The 24958-nt window shown below is 40.8% G+C and overlaps 2 protein-coding genes across 6 annotated transcripts in view; one reads left to right on the top strand and one right to left on the bottom strand.

Annotated features, from left to right (window-relative positions):
* NIP7 (nucleolar pre-rRNA processing protein NIP7) overlaps window positions 1–24958 on the top strand; it is an 82581-nt gene that overhangs the window by 9411 nt on the left and 48212 nt on the right. The gene's annotated exons all lie outside the window — the stretch shown is intronic.
* Window positions 237–24847, bottom strand: TERF2 (telomeric repeat binding factor 2; the record flags this gene model as incomplete). Of its 3 annotated transcripts, none has more annotated exons than XM_079907074.1 (10): window positions 237–2821; window positions 3273–3313; window positions 5315–5400; window positions 9955–10347; window positions 11679–11785; window positions 13483–13629; window positions 14675–14761; window positions 23487–23617; window positions 24268–24363; window positions 24472–24841. In XM_079907074.1, 10 exons carry the CDS (start codon window positions 24839–24841, stop codon window positions 2663–2665), a joined length of 1617 nt encoding a protein of 538 aa, XP_079763200.1. In that variant the 3' UTR covers window positions 237–2662. The 3 variants fall into 3 exon arrangements, with proteins under 3 accessions (XP_079763200.1, XP_079763199.1, XP_079763201.1); XM_079907073.1 differs by having other exon boundaries at window positions 238–2821; window positions 3273–3316; XM_079907075.1 differs by having other exon boundaries at window positions 239–2821; window positions 3273–3316; window positions 24794–24847.

Below are 24958 nucleotides of genomic sequence, written 5' to 3'. Positions count from 1 at the left end.
GCTCGCCGCAACTAGAGAAAGCCCGCATGCAGCAACAAAGACCCAGTGCAGCCCCAAAAAATAAATAAACAAACAAATAAATAAATAAAAAGACTATTGTTCAAACCCTTGATCTTTCTTTTATCTGTGGCTTCTCCAGCACCCACAGGGGGAAAAAGGCTGACTTCATGGCGGAGACAGTTACGTGCATCTTATTTTATTCTCACAACAGCCTACAAGGGAAGTACTGTTACCTACTACATTAGAGATGAGGAAATGGACATCCAGAGATTCCAGTGGCTAACTCACCATCTCCAAGAACAGCTGGCACAGCTGGGGCCCTGAGTGGGCCTCAGACTCTTACCCATCAGGACAGTGTGTCTGTTAGTCTCTGAGTTCTGACAATGTCTAAATGTTTTTATCTCAGCCATAATCTTAAAAAACAAAACAGCATGAGTACCTTCTAACCAAGTATTGCTTCAGAAGGCATCACAGTGACTCCAAGTGGTAATACTTTAACTGTCACAGCTATGTGTTATGTTATGAAGAACACATTTCATAATTGTGTTCAGTTCCAGCAAAGGCCAGATGACATCACAGCAGTCTGGAGGCACAGAGGCTCTGCAGCAGTCTCACTAAGGTGAAGGTGGGAGAGACTGGGATCATTTCTCAGTACATAGTGGCACAGGCATCCCCACCAGAGTCCCACCACTGCCACAGTCCTAGCACTACTCATGTGGTGAGCAGTGACTTAGATTCAGCAAAACAATCACCAGTTCATAGTAAGTTGTGTAGTTCTATAGAAACTGTAGGCAGAGTTTTATGTCTGTATACATTTTATAACATAATAAAGATAGCATTGAAGTTATATTAAAAAATGTTAATGGGGGCTTCCCTGGTGGTGCAGTGGTTGAGAGTCCGCCTGCCGATGCAGGGGACGCAGGTTCGTGCCCCGGTCCGGGAAGATCCCACATGCCGCAGAGCGGCTGGGCCCGTGACCCATGGCCGCTGAGCCTGGGCGTCCGGAGCCTGTGCTCCACAACGGGAGAGGCCGCAACAGTGAGAGGCCCGCGTACCACCAAAAAAAAAAAAAATGTTAATGGATCTATGCATTTCTCAAATTTTGAGAAACACGATTAGGATATTTTGCTTCCTTAAATGTATCACAGTGTCATTCTTCTACCTAGAGAGCGCCCTCTAACAATGTGAGAGTTGAAGGTAAAAAGCTTCTGGATCCTAAAGCTTGGTTTGGAGGGAGATCACAAGTATCTACAACCAGATCGAGTGGAGATCAAGTTCTTGCCTTCTCACTGTAGTTTCATTTGGGGTTAATTGCTAGAAAAACAGCAGTACCCAACCCCCAAACACGTAGTTAATAGGTAATAAAGCTGTACAAAGTTTCCAAATTTCAACTATAGGATGAATTTTTAAACTTTAGCATTTCTTTACATCTTGCCTTTCCCTCACTCAAAAGTGAGAAAAAAGGAATTATTTTGTCCCCGGAGGTACGTTATATGAAGAAATGGACAAATTAAGAGGAAACTTTCACATCTCTGTATGGCACAACTTCCAAGGATTAGAACATCCAATACAGTTTGACATCAGCTTCTTAACATGGACAATATGGTTTAGCAAAGCTTGTTCAACATTTTGCTACCTCCATCTTTTCAGCTGCAATAAACAGCTACTTAAATTTGAGAGAAGCAAGACTTTAATGAAGAATGCTACAAGTTATGGACAATAATTCTCATTTTAAAAAAATTACAGAAAACACTTTACTGAAATTCTTTTTTCCTAAAAAGACAGTCTTTAAGGATGTCTGAGAGACAGCAAGCACAACACAGTACAAAAGGAGAAGGGAATGTTGAATTCCAGTGCAAGACACTAACACAGCACAATTAGGGAATCAGGCGGAAGCAACCATTTCACAAAGAATGGAATTAGGCATTTATACTCAATCAGGATTTTTTTAAGCTTTAAAAGTCCAGCATAAAGAAGGGAATTGGGAAGAGAGGATGGGGAGAGGGGCTAAGCTTATCTACAATCACCATTTTACCAAAAAACACACTGGTTCAACCACGTGAGAAGTGGAGGTTAAACCTGCCTACATAGCCCAGCAAATAGAGCAAATGCCAAGGCAGTCACGTCTAGGAGTTGATGTCACAACTGGCTAAACAATTTTTAAAGGGACTCTGATTCCACCAGGACTGGTTTCTCATCAACCTGGGCTCATGACAGATGAAGTTCCTTTGCATGTGCATCAGAAGGCCAAAGCTTTACCTGGAACAAGTTCGCTCCAAGTAATGCTCATGTTGCTGGTTTTAACAGGTCATGGAGTCAAAAGTGACTCCTAACAGACTCCACCATTTCCTAGGAGAAGGTTCTACTGATTACCAGGGATTTAAATTCAAGCAAACCACTAAAGAAGGGAAATACTAATGGTATTCTGGCACTGTACAAGCTATGTGCCTGTCATCTCTGTCAAGGACATGGGGTGGACTTGGCTTTGTTTCTCAGCTCCATGATCTCCAACTGTGATGAAGTGGAACTGGAACCTCCCCCACATGGGAGGAAGATGCCCAAAATTCTCATCCCAGCCCAGCTTCTGAAAGAAACAGCAGACTACCAGGGGCTATTATTAGGAACCATGCTCCTGTGAATTCTGTGGAAATGAAGGCCTGTTTCAGTTCATGCCAAGTCTTTTCATGGTCCGCCAGCGATCCTTAATCATCACAGCTGTTCGGTTAACAAATGGGTAGTTTTTAGAAATGGCGGCCCAGTTTCCTTCCCCGTACTTCTGCACTCCAGCCTTGACCCACTCGCTTTCCTCTACAGTCCACTTCTGCAAAAAAAAACAAAGGATTTATCACAACCTGTGTTTCCACTTATTTATATTTTCATATAGTAAAGAGGTAAACTCAATCCTAGGAGAATAATCTGAACCCAAAGGAAGGATTTATACTTTTAAAACATGATATAGAATATAAGTTAACACCATGGATTTGGACATTTCCTAATTTTCAGTGTCCTGCCATTTCATCCTCAACTGATAACCATTTCTGGATTCAAAATTTCAAACGTGTGTTGTTCATGGTTAGGAAATGCGTCAGCTTTCTGACCACCTAGATTTTTCTTCCAGAGAGTTTTTAACTTAGTTTGGATTATCTGAAAATGACAAATAAAATTTTTTACCAGGTGCATGGGTAGTCTATGCCTGTGAGATGTGGGTACTTATTTTATCTCTCTTCTACCTACACAACCAGAAAAGATCAGAAAAGAGAATTTAAAATTACCTGCTTTCTTGTTATATTGGTTGTACTCTCTTCATCTGGTGCTGCTGGAAAACATTAAAAGTAGACTCATTTCAGAGCTTACCTCCTCGGCACAAACCATAAGAAAAAGACATAGAACGTCTCCAAAGGGAAAACTTGATTCAAATTTTACAAACTTTGAGAAAAGAAAGGACATCACTAAAGGATAATTTGGTTTTGTCCTCTGCTTGCAAGATACCAATCATTTCAGTCCATGAGAATCTGTACAAAGCAAATACTTTACAATCAGGCATTCAATAAATGTTGGTTAATGATGGATTTCAGGCTCTTTAGTAAAAGCACTATCATTTTCTCAACTTACTGAGGAACTGTGGTATTTAAAATCCTAATATATATATATATACACATGCATATATATATATATATGCATGTATAATATATATATTTGTGTATATATATACACATATTTGAGTGTGTGTATGTACATATATAATTTCTGCTTTATAACCCCTTGTTAATTACTGCTTTGAAATAACACAGTTTTACTGTTTTTGAATTTCCAAATCCTTGATTGTTAGATATAAGTAAAATTTGGGGGCTTCCCTGGTGGCGCAGTGGTTGAGAATCCACCTGCCAATGCAGGGGACATGGGTTCGAGCCCTGGTCCGGGAAGATCCCACATGCTGCAGAGCAGCTAAGCCTGTGCGCCACAACTATTGAGCCTGCGCTCTAGAGACCATGAGCCACAAATACTGAGCCCGTGAGCCACAACTACTGAAGCCCGTGTGCCTAGACCCTGTGCTCCGCAACGAGAAGCCACCACAATGAGAAGCCCATGCGCTGCAACGAAGAGTAGCCCCCGCTCGCCACAACTAGAGAAAACACGCACACAGCAACAAAGACCCAACATAGCCAAAACTAAATAAATAAATACATTTTTTAAAACATTTGGCTCAATTCTTCAAACATAAAGAATGGGGTAATGATTATTGCTTCCCACTCCAACAGACCATGTGAGATCTGGTCAAACTCTACCCTCTTATCCTATGGAAATAGATCAGGCCTCAAAAACAGGGACCAAGATAATATTTTAAAGGACCAGGGGGCTACAGGAGGGTATACAAGTATAATGGACATGCCATCTCAAGCCAACAAGAGCCAGTTAAAAAGCTGCAAGAAAAGGCAAAGTTGCATAAATGTGAAACTTGCTACAGTGTCTGCCTCAGCAGACGCCACTGTCCCAGTAAGGCTTCCTGAAGAGTGAAGAAAGGTGACTCAGGAAAAGGGATACTTACAGGAGCACATTATTTATTTTTAAATTATGAAGTATTTCATGATATAGTAGAAGCCGATTTCTGAAACTGACAAATCTGGACTGCATCAGAAGTGGATGTTTTCTAGAACTTTTATATCCTGTTCTTAAAATATTTAATGCCACTTTTATTGTTACTTCTCCCATTTTCTATGTAATCTTGATTTTCCCAACTATGCTTTTGCCAATGAAAGGTCATTTTTAAGGGCAAAACCTTTGAGGTTGGCAAAGGATTACTGTTGCTGCTGTGTTACAGAAGTCTTCAGAATCTCCAAAACTAAGGTTTAGCATGTATATATTTCCATCAGAAAGCAAAATACGTGGTGGGAGAGATCCTAATGCAAATACTATGAAGTTCAATATTAATTAAGGAAAAGTAAAGTTTCTCATCTTAGAAAAAAACACATATATAGAAACGGGTAAGAGATTATTTACTTAAATAAGACATGTAAGGAATGACCACTTCTACCTTTTCTAATTAAAAAACTTTAGGAAGAACATCAACTACAATTAAATATAGGATTTATTAAACCAAACCAGGAGTTTTCTTTAAATATAAAGCGTTGCTTTGATAGTCTCCATTGTTTAATGGGAAAAGACATAAAACTGATTCCTCATGAATCACAATGAGGAACTTTTAAACTTTTTCTAGTTTGGAGACAAGCAATTTCTGGAACATTGATGTGACAGTAACATGCACCTACACTTCAGCAAGTGTCAAGGAGAGACCAATGAGAATCTTCTGGCTTACCCTGAACTTGAAACAGTTCGTCCTCTTCTACCCAAGTCTCTTTTTCTTCAACCCCATTAGAGTTGTTCCACTTGCCTTTGGGTACTCTGAGGGAACATCAGCGAGAGGACAAGGTGTAAAACAAAGTCATCCCAGGTCATCCCATACTCTGTCCTTAGCTCTACTCGTGGCCCTGTATTCCTCCCTGTTCTGCTGTGACCACATTCGAGATTCACCTACACACAACTCCCAAATCTTGACCTGGCCAGGCCTCTCCATGTCAACATCCCCCAGGTTTCAGGACCATCTCTCAAACTCAGCACTGGATACATCACCATCCCCCTCAATGATCTGTTCATTTTCCTGTTGTTTGGTTGGTTGGTTGGTTGGTTTGGTTTGGACTCTATTACAGATTTCAGCATTCTTCTAACCTAGAGCTGCAAATTCCTTCCCCTCCATCACAGACATGCTCTATTCCTATCTCTGGACTGTTCTCCTTTCCCTCCCCATTCCCCTAGTCCAAGCCCATGGTCCAATACCTTTCACCAGTATTACACTAGCCTCTTAACTGGAGTCTCTCCCCACTAGCCCCTTCCCCTTCCAAAGCCACCTGAACAATCATACTAAAATTACCACATCCCTCCCCTATTCAGTGATGGCTCCTCACTGCCTAAACAATGAAGCCTAAATGCCCATATGGGGGAATCAAGATCATGCAGTCTGGCCTGTCAGTTTCTCAGCAGTTCCTCCTGTCCCCACCAACACCCACACAGCCCTCTGCTCCTCCTTCCTCCTGTAAGTTCTGTGCTTTCCTGCCTCTCTATTTGCTGTTCTCTCTCCTTGGGATTCCCTTCCCTGCCAAGTGAAGTCCTGCCCATCTTTCAAGGCCATCGTTCTCAATGAAGACTGCCCAACACATACAAAAAGCCCCCGCTCCTCTGCCCTTATGATAGTGCTTCCACTTTATTACACAACCGTATCACGACATACCCTTAACCATAAGCACCTTGACGGCAGGGACCATATCCTCATTTGTCTACTCCAAACACAGGGCACAGTAACACACACCCTCATAGAAGCTGGAGAGATACTAGCTAAACTAATAATGAGATTATCAAAGAACTGTAAAGGACTTATACCATCAAAGATTAGAATAGTAAGCAAACAAGAATCATTCCTGTGAACATGAAATTTTGAGTACTTGGGTGCAACCAAAAACAGTCCCAAACCTGAAAAATAATCCAAAACCCAAGTTATTAAATAAATGAAAATTATAGTCACTCTTACAGAACATAGCACAAATCTGACCTCAGAATTATAACATCCTTTACAAAACAAACATGGAAAGTATCTGAACTAAGTTTTGAAGAATTTATATAGATCAAAGTCACCGAAAAACCTGACCAAGAGAGTAGAAACAAACTGTTGTTTCCTTCCCCGCTATAAAAAAAATTTATTTTTAAGGCTGTCTGGGTATTTTGCAAATGAAAGCAGTTTGCTTAATAAGTGCATAAACATGAAAAAAATTCCTTGAGTTCCATGAGTTTTCTATGCAATTACCTAAGTGGCTGGGACAAATGGTGGACTCTTTACTTTTCTTTATTTTTAAATTGGATCATATCCCCCAAAGGGTTATTTCTAAGAATAACTGATTTGCTTGAGACAAAAAAAAATTACACGAGTTTTTTTCTTCTCAGGATATTAGCTGTGTCAATTACTATTCATAAATAAAGGTCAGACAGCATTACAGTTTCAGTTTTCCATCTATTTATCCAAGTCCTGGGATAAAAACTGATTTTAACCTCAGGGTCCATCATTTTCACCTAAGTGGCTATTCACCCTTCCTGCAGACAGTCTTTGCAGATCACTTGGTAACTTTCTGCTCCTCCTCTGAACTCAGCATTTGCTATTACATGTATAAACATTTTGGTATTTCTTAACTTCTCATGTTGTGGAAGGGGCTGAGACCTTGGTCCTCATCTTAACTGTTAGGTGGCCGTGAGGGCAAGCCGGGTCACTTCCTGGCTCATTGCGCTCCTGACTGGCGAAGTTAAAACTTAATGGTCTAGAGGGGTTGGCAAACTACAGCCTGTGGCTGCTGGTTTTGTATAGCCCTTGAACTAAGAATGGTTTTTACATTTTCCAAAGGGTGTGTAAAAAAAAAAAAAACCAAAACAGAAGAATATGCAACAGAGACACAAAGCCTAAAATGTTTACCCTTTGCTAGCCTTTTATAGAAGTTTTGCATGTGGCCCCTTAAATTGCAAGAACCAAGAACTGTTACTTTGTTTGGTTAGTAAACTATCTAGTAAGCACTAGTTCTGTGCTGTGGGGGATATAAAAATATAGTAGTCGTGGCCCTGCCGTCTAGGTGATAGACCCTAATCCTGCCTTCCCCTCCTCAGATTCCACTGGCCCAGCTTCCCCTGGGTCCTGACTGCTCACCGGGCAGCAGTCTCCAGCCACCCTCCTCTTCTCCTTTCCCTCAGTGTCTGTTCAAAAGCCCTCAGTGGTGTCTGCTCAGAGGCTTTCTGATTAGGTGTATTAGACTTATCTGGGGCACAGTTAGCAAAGCAGATTAGAGAACACTACCCTGTCCCTTCTAATTCAGTAGACAGGAGCCTGGGAATATATATTTTTTTAAACACTGCACAGGTAATTGTGATATGAAGCCCCTCTTGAGAACCTCTGCCTGATAGAATATAATAGGAACTCAAAATCTGGCCCATCTACCCATCCAGACTTTTCTCCCTTCATCCTCTCTGTGCCCTATATTCTCCTGCCATACAGACTACATGACATTTTCCGGCTCATACCAGGCTTTCTCATGCTGTAATTCAAGAGGCTCCTGTTTCCTAGAACCGACCTCCCAATATTACTGGATGACCTCCTACTCATTCTTCAAGGCCAGCTCAACACTTGCTCCTCAGCAAGGTTGCTCCACCCACACACAACTCTGCTGCCCAGGCCCAGCTCTTCTTCCCTGCAGCTCCCAAGGCACCTCACATATGCTTCGTTTAGAGCCGGGGTCATAGGATCCCTTTTTTTTGTAAAGGGCCAGTAGTACCTTCAGCTTTGCAGGCCTTACTGTCTTTGTTGCAACTACTCAACTCAAGGTAGCATCAAAAGCAGCCACAGATAATACAAAATTCATGGGTGTGGCTGTGTTCCAATAAACTTTATTTACAAAAACAGGCAGCAGGTGGATTTAGCCAAGGGGCCATAATTTGCCCACCTCTGCTTGAGAGTACCCATCATACTTCATACCCTTGACACATGAGAGAGGTATATCTGAAACCTTCACAGAGTCTCCCATTTATAAAACCACTGTAATCATGCACTCTCTCCAGTTTCCTTGTCTGTTCATGGGAGCAATACTTATACTTCATAGAATTGCTGTGAGGGGTAGAGGAGATCAGGTATCAAATGAGAGCAATAGTGTGCTGACTGCATCTGCCTGCCCAGCCAATGACTCACTCACTTCCAGATGCAGGAAGTGGTGCATATAGTGCAGATTTGTGCCCGAGTATAAATCATTTATCAGATGCCACAGCCCTACAGGGCACCCAGCACAAGCATGCCAGGACACAGGTCCCCCAACAGCTGTAACAGAGAGCAGTAGTAGAGATGGCAGTAACCGTGGGAGATCAGTGAGGTGATCACTGACAGCAGGGTGACCAGGGGAAATTTATGGAGGAGGCAGAGTTTTAAGAGGCAGCTTGGTGTACGTGGTATACAGGCCACGGGCTTTTGTGTCAAGACTGACTGGGATTAAAAATCTCAAAGCCCAATTTTGCCATTTTTTATCTGTGTGACTTCAGGTTAAGTTAGTAACTTTTCTGAACCTTCCTCACCTATAAAGTGGGGCTAGTAAATCACTCACAGAGTGAGTGTAGATATTCAGTAAGATAATATGTGAAAGTGCTTGGCCCGCAGAAAGTATTTAGTCAACATCAGCTTCTCTTCTCTTTGAAAGACAGATGGGATTTTGATAAGCAATGGTGGAGGAATGATAGTCCGAATGTGGGGAATGAGAGGCAGCAAGAAGAGTACGGTAGTAGAAACAGGGTTCCAGGGAGAGCAAGCAGACCAGTTTGCCTAGAGGAAAGATCCACAAGAGGGCACAAATGGTAGCAAAACTGAAAGCCAGGTTGGGGGTCATGATGGGGAGCAAAATGAAAGCATTCTAACCACTGCCCCACAGAACCTAGCAGAATGTGAGAGATTAGTAATTACTGAATTTGCCAAGTCTCAAAATGCTCATAGAACGTGCAAAACTATAAATATTCATCAATCTCTTTTAAGGATCAAAGTATAACGTGGCCCAATTCAAACAAACTTCCTTTAACAAACAAGACTAATATTTAGTAGTCAAGGCACTCAGAAGTTTGCTAAAAATGGAAGCAGCGGTGAGTAGGAGGCTCTGACACCCTTTCACCCTCACTCCTGCCTAGTGCAATGCCTGGAAGCCCACATGCGGGGCATCAGAACTGGCAGGATGGCTATGACGTCACTCCCCACCCTGAGTCACATTCTAGCAGTCTGAGCAAGCCTTGGTGGTGAATAACTTAGCTGAAAGTTACTTCATTCCCGGAAGCAATACCAGGCATAACCAGGACCACCAACCAGCCCCCAAACTTCTACAAAGAAGGTCTTCATACTTGGGATTCTTCTCCCCAGGGAGGGGTTGGTTGAGGATGGTGGGCTTGGATGGTGAAGCAGGAATGACTTCCTGGGAGGAGTCGAGGCCTGCGCTGGGCTCAGTGCTCTGGCTGTCCTCCTCCAAAACCAATCGGCTTATTGTCATGCGCTTGTTCTTGGGCTGCAGTTCAGAGCCACCCTCACCCTCAGCAGGGGCTGAACTTTCGTTTTCATCTTTTCTCGGTCTCTTGTTTTTGAGGGCTGGTGATGGTGGGCACACTTTATTAGGAAATACCATATCTTTCTGGTCCAGTTTTGAGAAGACTGCCTCAGAATCTTGTGCACTGGACAGAGTCTTGAAAGCTGCTTTCAGAGCCGTAATTCCAATGGTGGTTGGAGTGTTCTGTAGCTGCCTACAAATAATGCAAACATAACAGAGATCAGTTTCACCATTGTGGATGCTTGTCCAAGCAGCCACAACTTTTTCAAAGTGGGAAGCTTCAAATTAGAAACTCCTCACGTTGAGAACTCTTCATTAAAAAAAACAAAAACAGAGAGGGTGCGTGATACAAGCTTTATTTATAAAAGCTTCCATTTGTAAGTGTTAAACAGAGGCTTCAAATATGATATGTAAGTTGAACTATGGAGCTTAAACTTCAAGTAAGAGAACCCTAAAGGAACTAGGGCCAATGATACTCCCTCCAGAGACCTCTTCAGCCTGTGTGCTGTCTAACCCATTAGTCTGCATGGACTAAAGTGGTGCTTTCCACAATGCAAGAACTCTGTGTAGTGCCTAACAACTACAGTCCATCTGGACAACCAGCTGATAAGCCAGCAATCCCACCTTGAAGTCTAAACTCTTCTTCCAGCTGTCCCAGTCCAACCCTCATGTGAGAGAAGTAAAAGACTGGCCTCCATTCTGCCCTCTTTCTCCTACACTACACTTATAAATGGGATCTTGAGAATTCTCAGAGTGAGAAGAGTGCCACACAGTCTTGGAGAAACTGCCTTTTCAAAATAAAGTTCATCTATCATTTGGATGTTTTAAGTAAAAACTGTTAGGAGAGGGCAAACTGGCAGCCTGCAGGCCAAACCCAGCTGGCAGATGTGTCTTGTCTAAGCTATTCAAGTTTTTTTTTTTTTTTTAATTGGACTAACCGCCAACATTCAAAAATTGGGAAATCTCAAAAAAAAATTTTTGGACGTCTCACATAAAAATTTGAACTGAAGTTTGGACATCTTTGGACAGCTCACGTAGCAACAATCACATGAAGCTGGAAAGCATGCCCTCTCTGTGTCCCAGTCCCGTGCTCTCAACTGTATTATCCTAGACCCACTTTGCTCCTTTACATCTCCTACTGGGCCCCCAAAGACATCTAAACGTGTGACCTCTGCTTTGTTAACTGGTCCTGGGAATCTGATTCACAAGTGTGAGCACTGCATTAAGAGATGAGGTATCAACAGGGAAATACTGAGTAGATACAGGTGAGGCAAGGAGAGAGAAACAGAAGGAAAGAACCTTTGAGGAATAGCCAGTCAGGAACTTCTGCCAAGGATCTGACGTCCCGTTTTCAATATTCACATCTTCCCAGGATGTGCTCTGTAAATCCCACAGTGCCTTCCACGAGTAACCCAGTAACATGTTAAGAGGTCAAACCACTGATCCTGCTCGAAGATAACGACTATGCTTCCCACACATCACCCCAGTGTTTCAGCCAACATCACAAAAGGGCATCTCTCTCACCTGGCAGGTTCTCTGAGTGGCTTTTCAACAGGCTCTGGTGCTGGCTGTTTATCTTCCTTCACTGTGGTTGAGGTGGAAGACTCAGATTTCAAAGCCTTTTTGGCCATCTGGGAAAGGAAAGATGTCGTCAGGAAAAGGAAGTCACAGAATTTCATTAACTGCTTCTTTCACCATGAACATACTCAATATGCAAGCATGCTCACTTACAAACCCAATTTAGGCATAGACTAGAGGAGGACATAAAAAGGGATCGAACTTACAAGAATTATCTCAAATTTCTTCCTCCCTTCCCTCAAAAAGTGGCTCACAGTTTTCTATACTAAAGGAGAACTCAACCTGAGTGGTGCTAAAAGCATCTTGATGTTCCAAGAATTCTGAAAGGTTATTTTGGACAACAAATACTTAAATGATTTTACTTTGTATCTCCTCTTCTATCCTTCCAATCTCATCCCTAATTTAGTTTCTGAATACCTAGTAGACCTTTGGGGTCATATGCAAAAGTCAAATCTTTTTTTTTTTTTAACTTAGGGATGACTGATGTCTACATTAATGTCTTTTAGTTTGTGTATAGAATTTTTCATGATTGTTTCCACAAATGTTTTGCCTATTAACAACTCTTTGAAAATCCTTACTTGTACCACATGAAGCCCTCAGTAGGCCAATCTTGCTCTAACTCCAGCTGCTCCTCTGTTACCCTCAGACTGAACCTCTACACATTTCCAGTCAGTCCAGTATCATTCCATTTTAGATTGCATGTCTGTAAGGAGTGGTATCTTAAGAGCTGAGAATTCTGTCCTCAACAGAAAGAGTAACAGGTTATTTTCCAGTTACCTGAATATGAAGGAAGGGTTCCTAGGCCAGGCTCAAGTATCCTGACACTTGCTCCTTGAACACTCCAAACTATCTGCTTTACAAATAATTTTGAGAATTGCCAAATGATTGCTAGGATCACTGACACTATCCTGATATGGGCCTTGCAGATCTACTGTTAGGAACTAGGATAATTTGAACACTCTCAAAATCCTTGTTTTAAAAAAAACCCTCTCGGGCTTCCCTGGTGGCGCAGTGGTTGAGAGTCCGCCTGCCGATGCAGGGGACACGGGTTCGTGCCCCGGTCCGGGAAGATCCCACATGCCATGGAGCGGCTAGGTCCATGAGCCATGGCCGCTGAGCCTATGTGTCCAGAGCCTGTGCTCCGCAACGGGAGAGGCCACAACAGTGAGAAGCCCGCGTACCACAAAAAAAAAAAAACCTCTCACTCAGTTCATGGTCCACCTTCTATGACAGACTAGGTTCTAATTCTTCCCTGTGCTGTCTTGAGCCTCACTGCATCCATTCTTTGTGCTTATCCCTCTGATCCAGTTAAAGTATGTCTTCATTTGGCCTCTCTTGCTAATCATACTCTAGTCACACTTTTCTCCAGTTATGCCTCCTTCCTGTCAACAACCCCATCATACCACATCTATCAAACCACTCTTCCTCTCCCAAACTTAACTCAGATTTCATGTCCTTTGGGAACCACCATCAGTTGTAATTGAATGTTCTCCTACTTTAACCACACAGATGAATGCCACATAGAGGAAGTAAAAATGGGAGGTGAGGGAAACTAGGAATGTTGCATTTGCCTCTGCCAGGATCTCTGCTTCTGAATATTTAAGGCATTTAATTAAGAAAGATAGCACATATAATTCAGTTTTTTCCACACATTTAGTCTTTTCACTTTAAAAAAGAGCTGTCCTTTTCTAACTGCCTACACATCCTCCAGGCTACATCACAGTTACGGGAAGAGAAGGCCAAGCCCCACCGTGAGGAGGTAGGGCTCTGCATCATCCAGGTGACTCTCCAGGAAGCGCAGCATCTTCTGCTGGAAGGTTTCGTAGGAAAAGTTCTGGATAACAGGGTGGGCCAAGTTCTTTTCACGGATAATGTTCAGGAGATCATTTCTCAGCTTCTACACAAAGGACCAATTTTTGCAATGTGAGAAAGAAAAACTCCAGTAAAAATTAAATGATGATGAGTTAAAACAAAGCTATCAGAACGTTCACAATGCTGTCAATGATTATCACTGGTACACATATAAGAAGGGAAGCCTACCACAATGTAGAACAAGTCAAAAAATTACTGATCAGCCACAGTAGGCTACTATGTAGCTATAAAAAAAAAAAGGATGAAGAACTTAACATCTAAAGTACCTTTATACTTTTACATAAAGATCTTTAAACTTCCGAAAAAAGAAAACCAAAAAGGATGAAAAGTTCCCTATGTACTAATATAAAAAGATCTCCAAGATATATTAAGGGAAACAAGCAATTTGCAAAATGCTCAAATTAGTGTGTAGAATACGCTCACATATGTATATGGGAAGAACAGGAAAAATTGGATATATGTGTATGTCTGTATATATACACACATGCATACTTATTTGCTTGCATATGCACAGAATATCTCTGTTAAGAATAAAAGAAAAAAACATTGGTTGCCTCTAAGGAGAGGAACGAGATGGCTGAGTCAGACATGAGAGAATTTTCACTAAGCTCTTTTGTTGTACCTTTCGAATGTTGTATTACATATATGTATTACCTTTTCAAAAACTGAAAATTTATATTTATAAAGGAAAAAAAATAAGAGCAGGGTACCAACAGAGCTTTTGACACCAGAAAATAGAAGATAAGTCCTCACCAAGGCAGATTCTCAAGTCTGCAGGATCAATGTTTATGTAAAGTCAGAAGTGTTAATACCAGTGCTGATCACTAAAGTTCTGTCAGAAAGCTGACAGTAATGGGCAAGTAAATGATTTATGTAAAATTTTCAAACAAATTTTTGAAATGCCATTCTAACAGTAAGTTATCCGGGATAAAAGGCAACATGCTCAAGGTGCTGAATATTTAAAGGCGAATATTTAGATAACATTCCTGACAGAGAACCCTTTCCCTGTTTCCCCACAAAAGGCAATGAGCTGGATTTAGGTCACGGGAGCAAAAATATATCAAATTTACCTGAGTTGTGGGGTCCTTGGACATATGTTTTTTCAAAATTTTTGAAGCCTTTTCAAATTCTTTGTTTTTGATACAAATAATGACTGCCTACAAAAGGGGGAAAAAGACTTTTTTAAAAACTGTTGTAATAATGAAAGGTATAATTAGAATATCAAATATCAAAATAAGCTCAACTAAAAAGTAAAACTGAGTCTTACATACCCAAGAACTTTTTCACATTCTATCAAATTCCTGTATTTAAAAACTAACAATTATTATTCAAGCGTATGAACAACCGTACGCTCTTTCAGTGTGTAAGGTAGTAGATTTTCAACATTACATTGGATTAAAAAAAAAATAGCTGATAAAGCAAAATCTGATCTCCTGGATTACAGACATTTACTCAATCTGAATAGGGCTTCCTAAGGAAAGGCAAAATGGACAGGAGTCATCCCAGGTCCCCAGAACAACTGGTTTTGTTCTTTTTGGATGCAAAAGCTTTGATGTAATGGGGGGAATGAGAGGAGGAGATACTGTGGGGGGGGGGGGAGGAGGAGGGGAATAATTTGCTGACCACAGAGTTCTGCTAGTTCCATTCAGGAAAGGCCTGAGGCCAGTTCGCTAGGAGAACCAGCACAGCCTCTCATACTGTAAACCCCAGCGGGCCAACTCCAGTTAAAGTGTGCAGGGAATTGCTGAGACAAACCCAGCTCAGCCACAAGCAGCAAAGAAAGGACAAAGTTTCAGGTAGGATGAGAAGGTCTCATCAGCCACAGAGAAAAAGGAGAATCCTTTCGTCAAGACCCCCCAAGAGAACATATGTAGAGGGCAAATAACAGTGATTGAAAATTAAAAAGGATATTTAAAAAACATGTGCACTTTTTTTAAAAATTAGAAAAGCAAGGAAAAATTGGGACCACCTGGAGTTATCTAACAGGATAAAGTAGCTACCTTAAATCCAGTCTCAAAGAAACCTATCTCACACAGGAAAAAGGGAAGAAAAACTGGTCCATAGATATTTTCAGTCTTCACAGGGAAGAATTTAAGGAGAAACATACAGACCAAGAGAAGGAGGACTAGCAAGGGAATTCAGAAAGTACAACTCTCTGGTGCTTCTGTCCTCCACATGCTGAACACAGCCATACAGGGCAAAGGAAACTGGTGTCAAATGCTTCTGAAGAGCAGGCACAACACTAAGTTCCTACTGCCAGGGAGGGAACAAAGTAAATAAGTCTTTTCATTTTAATCAGATCATCATATTCACTTTTACATCATTTTCAGCAGAAAAACTATACTAAGACTATACTTATTTTCTTGAAGCATACAAAGGTTTTACTTTTTATAAATCATTTAGGTTCTATTACATTGTTTTTTTTTTTAAGATTTTTTTTGATGTGGACCATTTTTAAAGTCTTTATTGAATTTGCTACTATATTGCTTCTGTTTTATGTTTTGGTTCTTTGGCCACGAGGCACTGGAATCTTAGGTCCCCAACCAGGGATCGAACCCACACTTCCCGCATTGGAAGGCAGTCTTAACCACTGGACCGCCAGGGAAGTCCCAGGTCCTATTACATTTTAAAATGTTATTTAACTTGCATAAAGTAAAATTAACTTTTTTGGCATACTGTTCTAACACATGTATCAACTTCTGTAACCACCACAATGATACCAAAAACCTTGGATCAAATAAACCTCCCTTGTGCTGCACTCTGTAGTCACCTCCTCCCCATCCCTAACCCCTGATCTTTTCACTGTTTCATCTCTTCAGAATGTCATATAAATGGAATCATACAGTATATATGAAATCACACAGCTTAATTTTTAAAGGATGTAGCCTTGAGTCTAGCTTCTTTCCCTCAGTATAATGTCCTGGAGATCTATCTGTATTGTTGCATTATCAGTAGTTCCTGCTATCTTATTGATGAAGCAGTGTTCTGTTGTATGGATGTACCAGTTTGTTTATCCATTCACTCACTGGAAAAACAGTTGGGTGGTCTGCAATTCTGGTGATTATGAATAGAGGTGTTAAAACATTTATGTACAGGTTTTGGTGTGACCATAACTTCATTTCTCTAAGGTAAATACCCAGGGGTGGGACTGCTGGGTCATTTGGAAAATGCATGTTTATAAGAAATGGCCAAACTGTTTTCTTGAATGGCTATACCATTCTGCACCCCATCAGCAATGTATGAGGGTTCCAGTTGCTCCACATTCACACTAGCACTTGTTAGTGTTAGTAGTTTTTAAAGTTTAGCCACTCTCATAGGTATGTCCCAGTATTCTCTGTGGTTTTAATTTGTATTTCCCTATTGACTAAATGATGAGCATCTTTTCATGTGCTTATTTGCTATCTGTGTATTCTCTTTGGTTGTTTTTTTAAAATAGTGGTGTTTGTTTTCTTGTTCATTTTGAGAGTTCATTCTCTGAACAGTGTTTTTCTCAGAACAAAAGTTTTAATTTTGATGAAGTCCACTTTATGCTCTTGCAGATCTTGCTTTTAGTGTCATATCTAAAAACTTTTTTGCCTAAGTCCAGGACATGAAGATTTTTTTTTCAAGTTTTCTTCTAAATGTTTTATAGCTTTACATTTTACATTCAGATTATGATCCACTTTGAATCAATTTTGGTATGAGTTTTAGGTCAAAGTTCATTTATTTTTTGCATAGGGACATCCAATTGTTTTAATTCCAGTTGTTGAAGACTATCCTTTTTCCGTTGAATATCTTTTTCCATTGAAATGCCCTCATGTTTTTTGTTAAAAATTGATCAGTCATATTTGTGTGGGTCTATTTCTGGACTCTGTCTTCTGTTCCACGAATCTATATATCTACAGTCATGAGTACTGTAGCTTTATAGTAATTCTTAAAATTGGGTAGTGAGTCCTCCAGCTTCATTCTTCTTTTACAAAATTGTTTTCGTTATTTTAGTCTTTTTTTTAACCTTACCATATGTCTTTTAGAATCAGTATCGACAGAAAATCCTGCTGAGATTGTGATTAGAATTACATTAAATCCATAGATTAATTGGAGAGAACTGACATCTTAACTATATTAGGTCTTCCAATCCATGAACAGGGTATGTCTTTCCATTTAATAGGTTGTGATTTCTTCATCAGCATTTTGTTGTTTTCCACATACAGATCCTACACATGTTTTGTTAGACTTATACATATTTTCCTTTTCTTTTTTGGAGCTATTGTAAATAACTGTTTTGGTAATTTCATTGCAGATTTTCATTTTCATTTCATTTCACTGCTAGCAATATGAAAATATGATTGATTTTATGTGTTGATCTTGTATCCTGCAGTCTGGCTAAACTTACTTATTATAGCTTTTTTGGTATATTCCACGGAATTTTCTGTATGGATAGCCATGTCATCTGGAAAAAGGGACAATTTTATTCCTTGTTTTCCAGTCTGTTGCCTTTTATTTCTTTTTCTTGACTTACTGCACTGGCTAGGTCTGCTGGTATGATGTAGAGTGGAAGTGGTGAGAACGGACACCTTTGCCTTATTTTGGATCTTAAGGTTAAAGCATTCCATTCTTCACCATTAACTATGTTACCTGTAGTTTTTTTTGTAGATGCCTTTTATCAGGTTGAGGAAGTTCCCTTCTATTCCTGGTGCGCTGAGTGTTTTTACCATGAACTAATGTTGAATCTTGTCAAACGTCTTTTTGCTTCAATTGATATGACCATATGGTTTTTCCTTTGGACCAACAGGGTAAATTACATTCACTGATTTTCAAATACTGAATCAGCCTTGCATTCCTGGGGCTTTAGTTTCCCTATTCTGCCACACACTAACTGCATCTGCATCCAGGACTAAGCATCAGGATAGACAGTAAAAAAAAAAAAGGAATGGAATCCACTTCAAGTTCTGGGAGTCACAGCTCCACTGCTAAAGAGAAGGGCTTCTCTTCCTTTAGGTTTAAGTGCCTGCTCTCCTGCCACTGTCATCACTGGGTCACTGCTGCTACCAGTGTAGTAATGCCTGGGTGCTAGGATAGAGAAGGGAAAAAAGGAAAAAAAAAAACCAAAAAACGAGATTTCTTCCACCCTCTCTGATCCTTAGCAGATCCCCTTTCCTGCTCTTCAGACCAGAGAGAGCCTCTCTTGGAGTTCTTTCTATTCACACCTGGGGTGCACTTCCAGGTTTCAGGATCCTTCAAGTCCAGGCCTGGTGATACTGGAAAGGGTAAAAATGGTAATCTACTCATCACCAGTTTGGACCTTCATATTCTGGTCTTCTCCATTAGCTTACTACCCTTTACATTTCTGAGTTCTCCATTCATTCTGTCCAGGATTTATACTTGCATTAAGAAAGACAGAAGAAGGGCTTCCCTGGGTCCAATGGTTAAGACTCTGTGCTTCCACTGCAGGGGGCACAGTTTTGATCCCTGGTCAGGGAACTAAGATTACACATGCCATGTGGTGTGGCCAAAAAGAAAGAAGAATATGCTTATCTATCTTTCCCAGAACTGGAACACAGCTCTCCTACTATGTTTAATTTGTGAAACAAGAAAGGAAATGTGAATGCTTTCAAAATCTTAATTGAAAGTCTGCCTCCGAAGTTTGTACTATGAGCTTTTTTAAAACTATGCATTAATTTCCTGAGAAGTTTTTTCATTTGTTTTTGTTTTTTAAGAGATCAAACTTTGCTTTTTGAAAACTTGAAAGTTTTTGAAATAAGTGTAATTTCTTCTCTTATGTTTCTGTTAAGGTTCTTACCATCTAAGCAATAGCAATGGTCTCTGGCTAACTTAAACAAAAGGGAAATTCCAAGCACAGATTTTCAATATAGGTGAGATAGGTTTATGTTAGAGGCAAGGCCAGAAAGGACATAAGAAGAGAAAACCAAACTCACAGAAATGAAGAAAGGCTAAAAAAGCAAACTCACCAAAGAAACCAGGCTGTTATGGGAAGCACAGATGCTCAAAAAGCCTTGACAAAGCTTTTTGTTTCAAGAATTAAAGTTTCAAGACATTGTGTCTATGCACCAGCCCCTCAAATGTGGTAAGGTCCTCAAAGAAAATCAAGGTGCTATTACCAAAGGTACACAGCAAAAGCACCACTGAAATGCTTCCCAAGAACATGCCATATATGTTACTCTCTCCTGTTCACAGAAATCTGAGGCATCTCTCTTTTAGTTATGAAAAGAAAACCAATGTAGTCTCAATATTATTATCAGCTTACAGAAGCAATTCTCAAACTTTTTGGTCTCAGGATTCTTTCTTTATACTGTAAACTGTTAATGAGGACCCCAAAGAGCTTTTGTTTATGTGGGTTATATCGGTTGTATTCACTGTATTAGAAATATAAAACTGAGAAAAATTTTAAATATTTATTAATTCATTAAAAAATAACAAACTCATTACAGGTTAACATAAATAACATATCTTTATGAAAAATTACTTATTTAATAAAAGTTTAATGAGAAGGGTGGCATTGTTTTACATTTTTCCAAATCTCCTTAATACCTGGTTTAATAGAAGAAAGATGGTATTCTCATATCTGCTTCTGCATTTCTTCTGTTGTGATATGTTGTTTTGGTTGAAATATATTAAAAAATCTGGCCTCACACAGATATAAAGTTGGAAAAGGGAGTAGTATTTTAATAGCTCTTTCAGAAAATGTGGACATTCTTCTTTGACTCTACACCAAACTTTGGCAAGTGAACTCTTCATCGTTATTACATTAAAATCTGTTAGTCTGTCTTGCACTTTTAATGGATCTGTTACCCATGAATGATTTTGCAATACAATTCATCGATCATTTGGAAATTAGTGGTTTACTGAGTCATGATCTTCCAAATGTTGATACATTCATTAAAAATCTTTTTAAAAATCACAGTTGTTAATATCACCATCAATCATATCAGAAAAGTCTGAATATTGGGAAGCTACCAAGCACATGAATATAAGTTTTCCAAAATTCTGATTTTCACCTGAAAGCTTGAATTTTACCTCTGCCAACAAATACTGTCACTTGTTCTCCTTGAAGTGACTGCCAGATTACCACATCTGAATAACCAAAGTTTGTCAGTTATTTCAAGTAAAAATGGTACTCCATTACAAAAGCAGCTAGATCAGCAGCATGCAACTCAATCACACAAGTACTTATCGGGAAGAAAACCATCATGTTTTTGTATGCAGCAGAAATGCTACAGAAAAACTTCCTATATTGTCAGACTAAATACTGGAAAAACGTCTGCTCAAGACTTAGTAAAATTAGTAATTTTTACTGCTTCATCAAAGACATTCTTAATTAAAACTGGCTGTTTTTTATTTTTTAAACTGCAAGCATGTGGCAATGAAGAATACAATGACTACCAGTACAATTTACCACTGCCTTGGTCACGGTCACGCTAAAGCACCAGAAATTTTTACCCGTCACTGTTTTTGCATCATCAGTGTAAATGTCAGTGCACTGAAAACCTCAACTAACATTTTGGCATTATTGTAAAGATAGTTTTGACCCCTGAAAGGGTCCCGAAGACCTGCAAAGATCCCTGGATCATACATTGAGAAGCTCTAACTTAACAAACAACTTATTTGATAAGCTTTTTAAAAAATTTAATAAACTTTAAGATAAATTGCTGTGATACTTTAGAGATCTTAAAAACGCATCAAAAAGCTTCAATGAGCCGAGGTATTCCAAGGTAACAAATTCTATGACTAAATGAGAAATTAAAAAAATAAATCAGAGACGTGATACAGTATCATTTAATAACTTGGATATCAAGGTAACTATGGTAGCCAGCCTCTAAGATGGCTCCCAGTGATACCCACCTCCTGCATAGTGCGATTCCACCCACAAATTCCAGCTGGTCAGGTCTGTGTGGCCAAGAGCATATGGCAGAAGTGGTATGTCACTTCTGAGATAAGTTTATAAAGACTACAGCTTTCTGTCTTGGGCTCTTGTTCTCTGGGATCCTCTAGGGGAAGCAAGCTATCTCGTTGTAAGTAGCCCTAAGGAGAGGCGAGGAGCTGAAGTCTCCAGCCAACAGCCAGCGAGGAAGTGAGTCCTGCTAACATCCATGTGAGGGAGCATGGAAGCAGACCCATCAGTCCTGGTTGAGTCTTGAGATGACTGCAACCCTGGCAGGCAGCTTGACTATCATCTCACGAGAGACCTCGAGTAGGAAACACAGCTAAATCACTACCAGCTTCTTGACTCTTGGAAACTGATAGATAATATTTATTGTTTTAAGCTGTTAAATTTGGGGTTGATGATAATATTTATTGTTTTAAGCTGTTAAATTTGGGGTTGATGATAATATTTATTGTTTTAAGCTGTTAAATTTGGGGTTAATTTGTTACACAGCAGTCAACAGTAATATAGTAAGTAACAAGAGATCTGGTACCTGGTGGAAAATGAAAAAGCAGAAGGGAGTCAACATAAGAAAATGGTTGACTATTTTAAGGGAATCTGGTTTTCCTTAATAGATTTTTCCTAATGAAGCCCCCAAACAGATCTATGAACTTAAATAATAAATATTCAACTAAAGATAAAAGCCCATAGACTCTACCAGAAGAGCAGCCAGAAGACAGATCTATACCCCTTGTGTTCTGAAGGAGTTGCATTTCTGAATTAGCTGGCTACTTAACAGTAGTTACATAAAGTACCCTGAACTGGTACCACTTCTTCCCATCCAAAAGATCCTTAGCTATTCTGCAAGTAGCCCTGGATTTCTCCTCCCTTGCTAATATGTCTTTTCTGGCATTTTACCTCCAACACAAACCTGACTTACCTATACTAAAAATCTATTCTTGCAATCGTTCCTCCTTGGAATTGGAATTTCCTAAGAATTCTTTGTAAGTCCAACAGTAGTTCCTGCCCAAGGTCCTTAACTGAATAATCTGCACCCCACACAGTTTTTTACCTGTTGTTTTTTTAAACAGGGTGTCTGAGTACCCAGCACATAGCCAAGGGACAGAAAGTCTTTGCTAAACAAGGTTTTGTCCCTTACCCCACCCCCACCCCCAAGATCCCATCCTTTTATGAGGTGCTGTTATCTTTTCTTACCAATTTCCTTACTTTTACCGCCAAGGCAATGCTGAGCTGTTGTCCTTCAGTCCCCACCTCTGCATCTGCTTCCACACCCCCAGCCTTGGTTATTGGAGAAGAAAAAGCTTTTTCTGACTGGTTTCCATGGCTGCTTCAATGTTTTAAATATAAATAAGTTCCAGTACTTGAAGCTACCTGAGCCATGACATAGTTCCAGTCCCAAATTCCTAGACACTCTACAAGCTTTTTTCTTATCGAGAACACTGCCTGCGCCAGCCTTCTACCACTACTGTTTTTCAAAATGGCTGGTATCTCAGCACCTCTGATTCTGTCTGTTCAAGGGGAATGTTCCCTAAGCCTCTTTCTGCAATTGCATGAAAGAGCTCAAAGCATTGCCACATTTCCCAAGGCACCAGCTATTCTCCTTGGTCTATAATAAACAAGGGTGACAAGATCCTAGCCCATTTACTTTTAGCCCTTTCACAGTGCTGCTCTGAATGGTAATAACCACCTACAAAATGTCATTCTTCAATGCCAACTCACTTCCTGTGTACTGTGGCCCCTCCTGCCAGGGCCACAAGGGAGACCACCAAAATCACAAAAGCTGAGCCATTAACAGTTCTTTCCAAGTCTGGGCTAGGAAAGGGTCACCTGATTTTCGAAATAACATCTATGTGTGTGAGTTATGTGTTCTGAGTGTGCTCTGCTCACTTGCTCTCTCTCCATCCCTGTTTGTCCTCCACCCCACACAAAAAAGATAAGCAGATTCCTCAAAGACCTCTGATCTTTGGTAAAAGAAAAAAAAATTTTAAATAGAGCCTTACAGCCTCCTTGACCAGTTTTCTACTGGATTCGACCACTGCCTCTGTCAGTGTAAATTCCGTTTTAATCATCTCCAGCACATTGATAGCTGATTCCAGTGGTGTGAGCTCAGCCTCCATATCAAAGGAACAGTCTAGGACAAAGAGCACAATTTTCACTTTAACCTATTTTCTGAAGAGCAGAAGAATTATGTTCATATATATATATGTGTGTGTATATATATATATATATATATATAGAAAAGAAACATGCAAATATAGTAAGATTTGCATTTAATTTGCTTACATACTGGCTACAGGCTTACAAACATGTTAAGGGTCCAAATTCAAATCCATGAATTTCAAGTGACTAATTTTCAAGACAGGTAAAAAGTTATTTTTTAACACATGCATCTGTATCTCAAATGGCAGGATCAGATACAAACGGCCAGAAACTAAAGATCATTTTGCTAAACAGCTGTCAAGTTCAATTTAGGAAAAGAAAAAAAAAGTGCTCATAGTTTAAAAAGACTCTACTATGGAGGAAAAATGGCCATCTTCACATAATTCACTTTACAAAGCAACAAAGTTGGGGCGAGCAAGAAACAGGTGGGAGGAAATAAAAAACATAGAAAAGCAGCCAAGAGAATACTAAGTGGAGAAAACTAAGGCCAGAGAATAAACACCGTGATTGAAACATAGTATCCCACCTTAACCCTGAACCCTTCAGTCTAGGATGTAAGTTTGAAAACAACGTAACCCTAAATAAGTGAAGCCCAGAGAAGAACATAAAAAATAGCCATACCTAAATTTTCTCCTTCTTCAATGCGCGACAGACACTGCATAACCCGCAGCAGCCGAGACACGGTATGCTCCTTCCCCAAGGGCCTGACAAGCAAAGCTGGGAGAGAAGACATTGTTGGCTCGGCGACCCCCCAGCCGCTACACTCGGGCCCCACAGATCGCCTTCCCAGGAGCCCCAGCCTCCTTCCCCAGGCCCGGCCCTCACCCTGCATGATGTCCCGGATCTGCCTGAAGTCCCCGTACCGGCTACCCCGAAAGGCCCGCAGCGCCTCGTGGAAGTAGAACTTGAGCACCCAGCGGTTGACTGCCTCCTCCAGCCGCGCCTCCCCCGCGCCCCGCTCCGCGGAGCCCCCCAGCCTCGGTGCGTGGCGCCCCCGCCGAGCCCGCCCGCCACTGCGGGACGCCCGCCTGCCTGCAGCCCTCCCGCTGCTGTCGCTGCTCCCGCCTCCTCCCGCCATCGCGTCCGATCGCTGCGCGCCCTCCCTGCCGGGACGCTTCTTCGACTGTGACGCCGCCGGGTCACGCACAACGCCCGGGCCGGAAGCGGAGCCAGCCGTCCCGGCTCCCGCGGCCATGATACGGACGGCGTTCCGAGCCGCCCGCGGGCTTCTGGGAGGGCAAGGACCGGTCGCTCCCAGCTTTCCTCTTGGACCCCGTAGTTCCCGGTGTGCCGGCCGCAATGCCTGCTGGGA

The sequence above is a fragment of the Stenella coeruleoalba genome, assembly GCF_951394435.1.
Source record: "Stenella coeruleoalba genome assembly, chromosome: 20".
Lineage (NCBI taxonomy): Eukaryota > Metazoa > Chordata > Mammalia > Artiodactyla > Delphinidae > Stenella > Stenella coeruleoalba.
This window is presented reverse-complemented; position numbering and strand designations above follow the sequence as displayed.